We start from the raw sequence: 3405 nt of genomic DNA on the forward strand, positions 1-3405 counted from the left end.
TGATTATCAGATGATCAAAATTAAACTAAATTCTCACTCTCACTCCCTCATCTTCTACCACTTTATCTTATCTTCCACATCTTCTTATCTAGCTAAATTAATTTAGAATTTGATTTATAATTGCTTTATTTATTAACAGCTGCTGCCCCAGTGTCGTATTGCATTGTAACTTAATATCTTTGGAGTTAGATGAAGAATGTGTCCTACTCAATCGTGTGAAGCTGAGTTCTCCCACCACCAGTTGTCACAAAGCTCTCTGAAGTGCCGGCATTTGTGAAAGAAGCTGAGGAATTGTGACCCTTCTGTACCTTCTGCTTCCTTCTGCAGGTTGTGTACAGGAACTTGGCCTGTCGCTGGAAGTGATGATCCAAGAAAAAGTAGATGGCTGGATTCACGCAGCTGTTTATGAAGGCCAGGCAGCATGAGATGAGGAGCCCATCCTTCTGCCATGGTGGCACACCACAGCTCTGATAGACCGCTGAGAGCTGCGAGCCAGTAATAATGGTTTTGAAAATATTGAAGGGGAGCCAGGACACCACAAAGACCACGATGATAGAGAGGACCATCTTAACAGAGTGTCTGCGTCGGGCCTCTGCTCGAGGATTCACAGCAGTAACACAGTGCTTGTTGAGATGCATGACTATGGTGCCGTAGCAGAGCACGATGATCAACACTGGAAAAACAAATGTGAGTAAAGTTATGGTCAGGCTCATGCCGAGAAAAAAGGGCGAGCTGTTGTTGTCCACGCAGAAAACTCCATCACCTGAGAGTGTCACTTCACGGTACAGCCAGGACGGGATGCCAAACACCAGGGAGCTCACCCACACTGCAGTGCAAGTGCAGCGGATGCAACTACTGCTCCTCAGGTGCCTAGAGTCCATCAGCTTCACCACAGCCAAGTAGCGGTCCACACTCATACAGGTGAGAAAGGCGATGTTGGAGAAGCGGTTCACGGCAATGATGTAGCTGCTGAGCTTGCACAGCAGGTTCCCAGCAGGTCCAAAATCCCACTGGCCATCCTGGATGGCAGAGTTGGCCCACAGTGGCAGGGTGAGCACGAAGATGAGGTCAGCCATGGCCAGGTTGACAATAAATGTGTCCACCAGCCTCCCACCTCTCTGACCTTTGCTGCACATGACTGTGATGACAAAGAGGTTTCCCACAACGCCTGTGAAAAATATGAGGTAATATACAACAGGGAGGAAGATGTTGGAGCCATGAAGGTGTGAGGTGGGACAGTCACCCAGAAAGAGACTGACATTTCCATCGCCAAAGCTCTCAGTGTAGTTGTAGTAATCATAATCGCCAGTGTAGGCGTCCATGGTGAGATGACAGGGAGGCTGTGCAGTGCAGCTGTGGTGGCAGGGTGGTTACTGAGCATGCAACATGCTGCTACTATTTATTGTATGACAAACCCACAGGCGTAGACTGACCTGATCTGTTATGCTTTCTATCACATTTACACTGTTTATCCTTCGACTGTGTTACTTTCATTTCCGGATAGGAAATCTTGATTTTGTTTTTGCCGATTTGCTTATTTTAGCAGGTATAACCTGACATGGCAACCTAGTTTTTTTCAATAGTAGCATCTAAAGGGGATCCAATGCATGGTCTCAATTAGGGTTTTATTGCATCTGCTTTGATTGCTTGGATTGATTTGACTGCTTTTTTATTTTTCTTCACATTTTTATTTTTTCTTTCTCTTACATATGAGCACACTTAGAGAAGATGCACGTTAACTCACCAAATTTGGTGAGTACATCCAGACCGATCTGACCGAGGTGATTTTTTACAGCGAGTAGATGTATTTTGTAAGAATTAAAGTGAAATACATTTTGTGTTCCCACTAGCCAAGCAGCAGGCTTCTGCCCAGACAGCCAGCACCCTCACCAGAAATAGAACGCAGCAGTCAATCGGTCCACAATGATAACCTGCAAAGCCAGTCATTGTTTCATTTATTGGTGGCCTCCCTAGAGCCATGCAATTGCCATGGAATTTTTTAATTTTTATGAATGAATTAGTTGTGAATGTCAGTAATAGTTCAGTCCATACAGTATGTATTCTGATGACAGTTTTATATTCATAAGCACTCTCTTTTTTCAATGAGTTAATGGCAAAAAGAAGAGAAGAACAAAAAAAAAGAATCTACAATATTGCTTGTGTCTTGAAAACCAACATGTTGACAAAGACACTGGAAGTGGCGGAAACAAATTCCATTTCCTGTCTGCTGTCATACTATGTGCTATGTTTTACTTATTTATTTATTATCTTCTGCACATTCTCTATTTTAAGGCTTGTAGCAGGAACTATTGTAATGGTCATACTAAAAAAAATATTATAAAAAGACACATTCCTACCACACACTGGAGTTCACGATCTGCCACTTTTTTTTCTTTATTTTTTTGTTTTTAAACTTGTTGCTTAGTGTATTGGCTGTATTTGACCAGTAGGGGGCAGGTGAGCTTTACTTGTGTTTTGCATGTGGTGACCTCCTGCCTATATTCACACTGAATGGTGCTTCTGCAAATAAATCAAATATTCTGCAAAGACTTTTGCTTTGCTGAGATTTTTTCTTCTCATCAGTGAAAACGACTCAGGCAGGAAGTAGACTGTGATATCTGAAATCAGATTTTAAATGTTTTATCTACTTTACAGGAATGCTTGTCTTTTCTCTTTTTTCTCTCTGCATCTCAGTAACTTTAACTATGTCCATGTATGTTTGATCTTTTAATATCATGTGATGTAGTTTTTGTTCAGCAAGCAGCAGCAATGTCTGAGAAAGTGAAATATCCTTTTTTTCTTACCCTTTCTTTCATTCTTGTTTTAGGTCATTAAGACTGCAGGTCAATAATATAATCATTTGTCTTTAATTACAAATGGCATGAGAGCAATAAGAGCACACATTTCCCAGAGTGAGGTAGCTGACTTTCTCTGAAGTTAATCATGGTATACGCCAACAACACCTAAGACACCACAGCAACTGGGCAAGATCCATCTGCTGAGGCCCAACAGCTGCTCAATGGATCTTGTGATTTTTTTTCGCTGAACTATGTTTTCAAAGTCAGAATAAGCAATTAATATGAATATGTAAATATGCAAATACAAGCCCGGGTCCAATTCCGACTGTGTCCCAGCTTCATTTACTTCTCACTGACTTCTCACTGAAGGGCTGAACATGAACCGTGACATCTGCCTTCTTCTAAAGTCACTTTCACCAGACACATCCAGGATGTGAACCCGTGACAATTTATTCAATAAAATCCACTTCATCATTGACTATTTGCGGTGGTTTCGTCCACTATGCAAGATTATAGACAACAATTACTGTGCATGATGAGTTTATTATTTACCTGACACTGTCATCCTATTACTCCATGGGGTAATTTCATAGAATCTCTTGTCATT

General features: G+C 41.6%; 1 protein-coding gene across 1 annotated transcript; it reads right to left on the reverse strand.

The window, feature by feature from the left end:
• Positions 1-203: 203 nt before the first annotated feature.
• gpr25 (G protein-coupled receptor 25) lies at positions 204-1322 on the reverse strand (the record flags this gene model as incomplete). The annotated part of the gene is made up of 1 exon (XM_083888293.1): positions 204-1322. The coding sequence occupies one exon, from the start codon at positions 1320-1322 to the stop codon at positions 204-206; it is 1119 nt and encodes a 372-aa protein (XP_083744419.1).
• Between the last annotated feature and the right edge of the window lie 2083 nt (positions 1323-3405).

Source organism: Microchirus variegatus, assembly GCF_963457635.1.
Source record: "Microchirus variegatus genome assembly, chromosome: 4".
NCBI classification, from domain to species: domain Eukaryota; kingdom Metazoa; phylum Chordata; class Actinopteri; order Pleuronectiformes; family Soleidae; genus Microchirus; species Microchirus variegatus.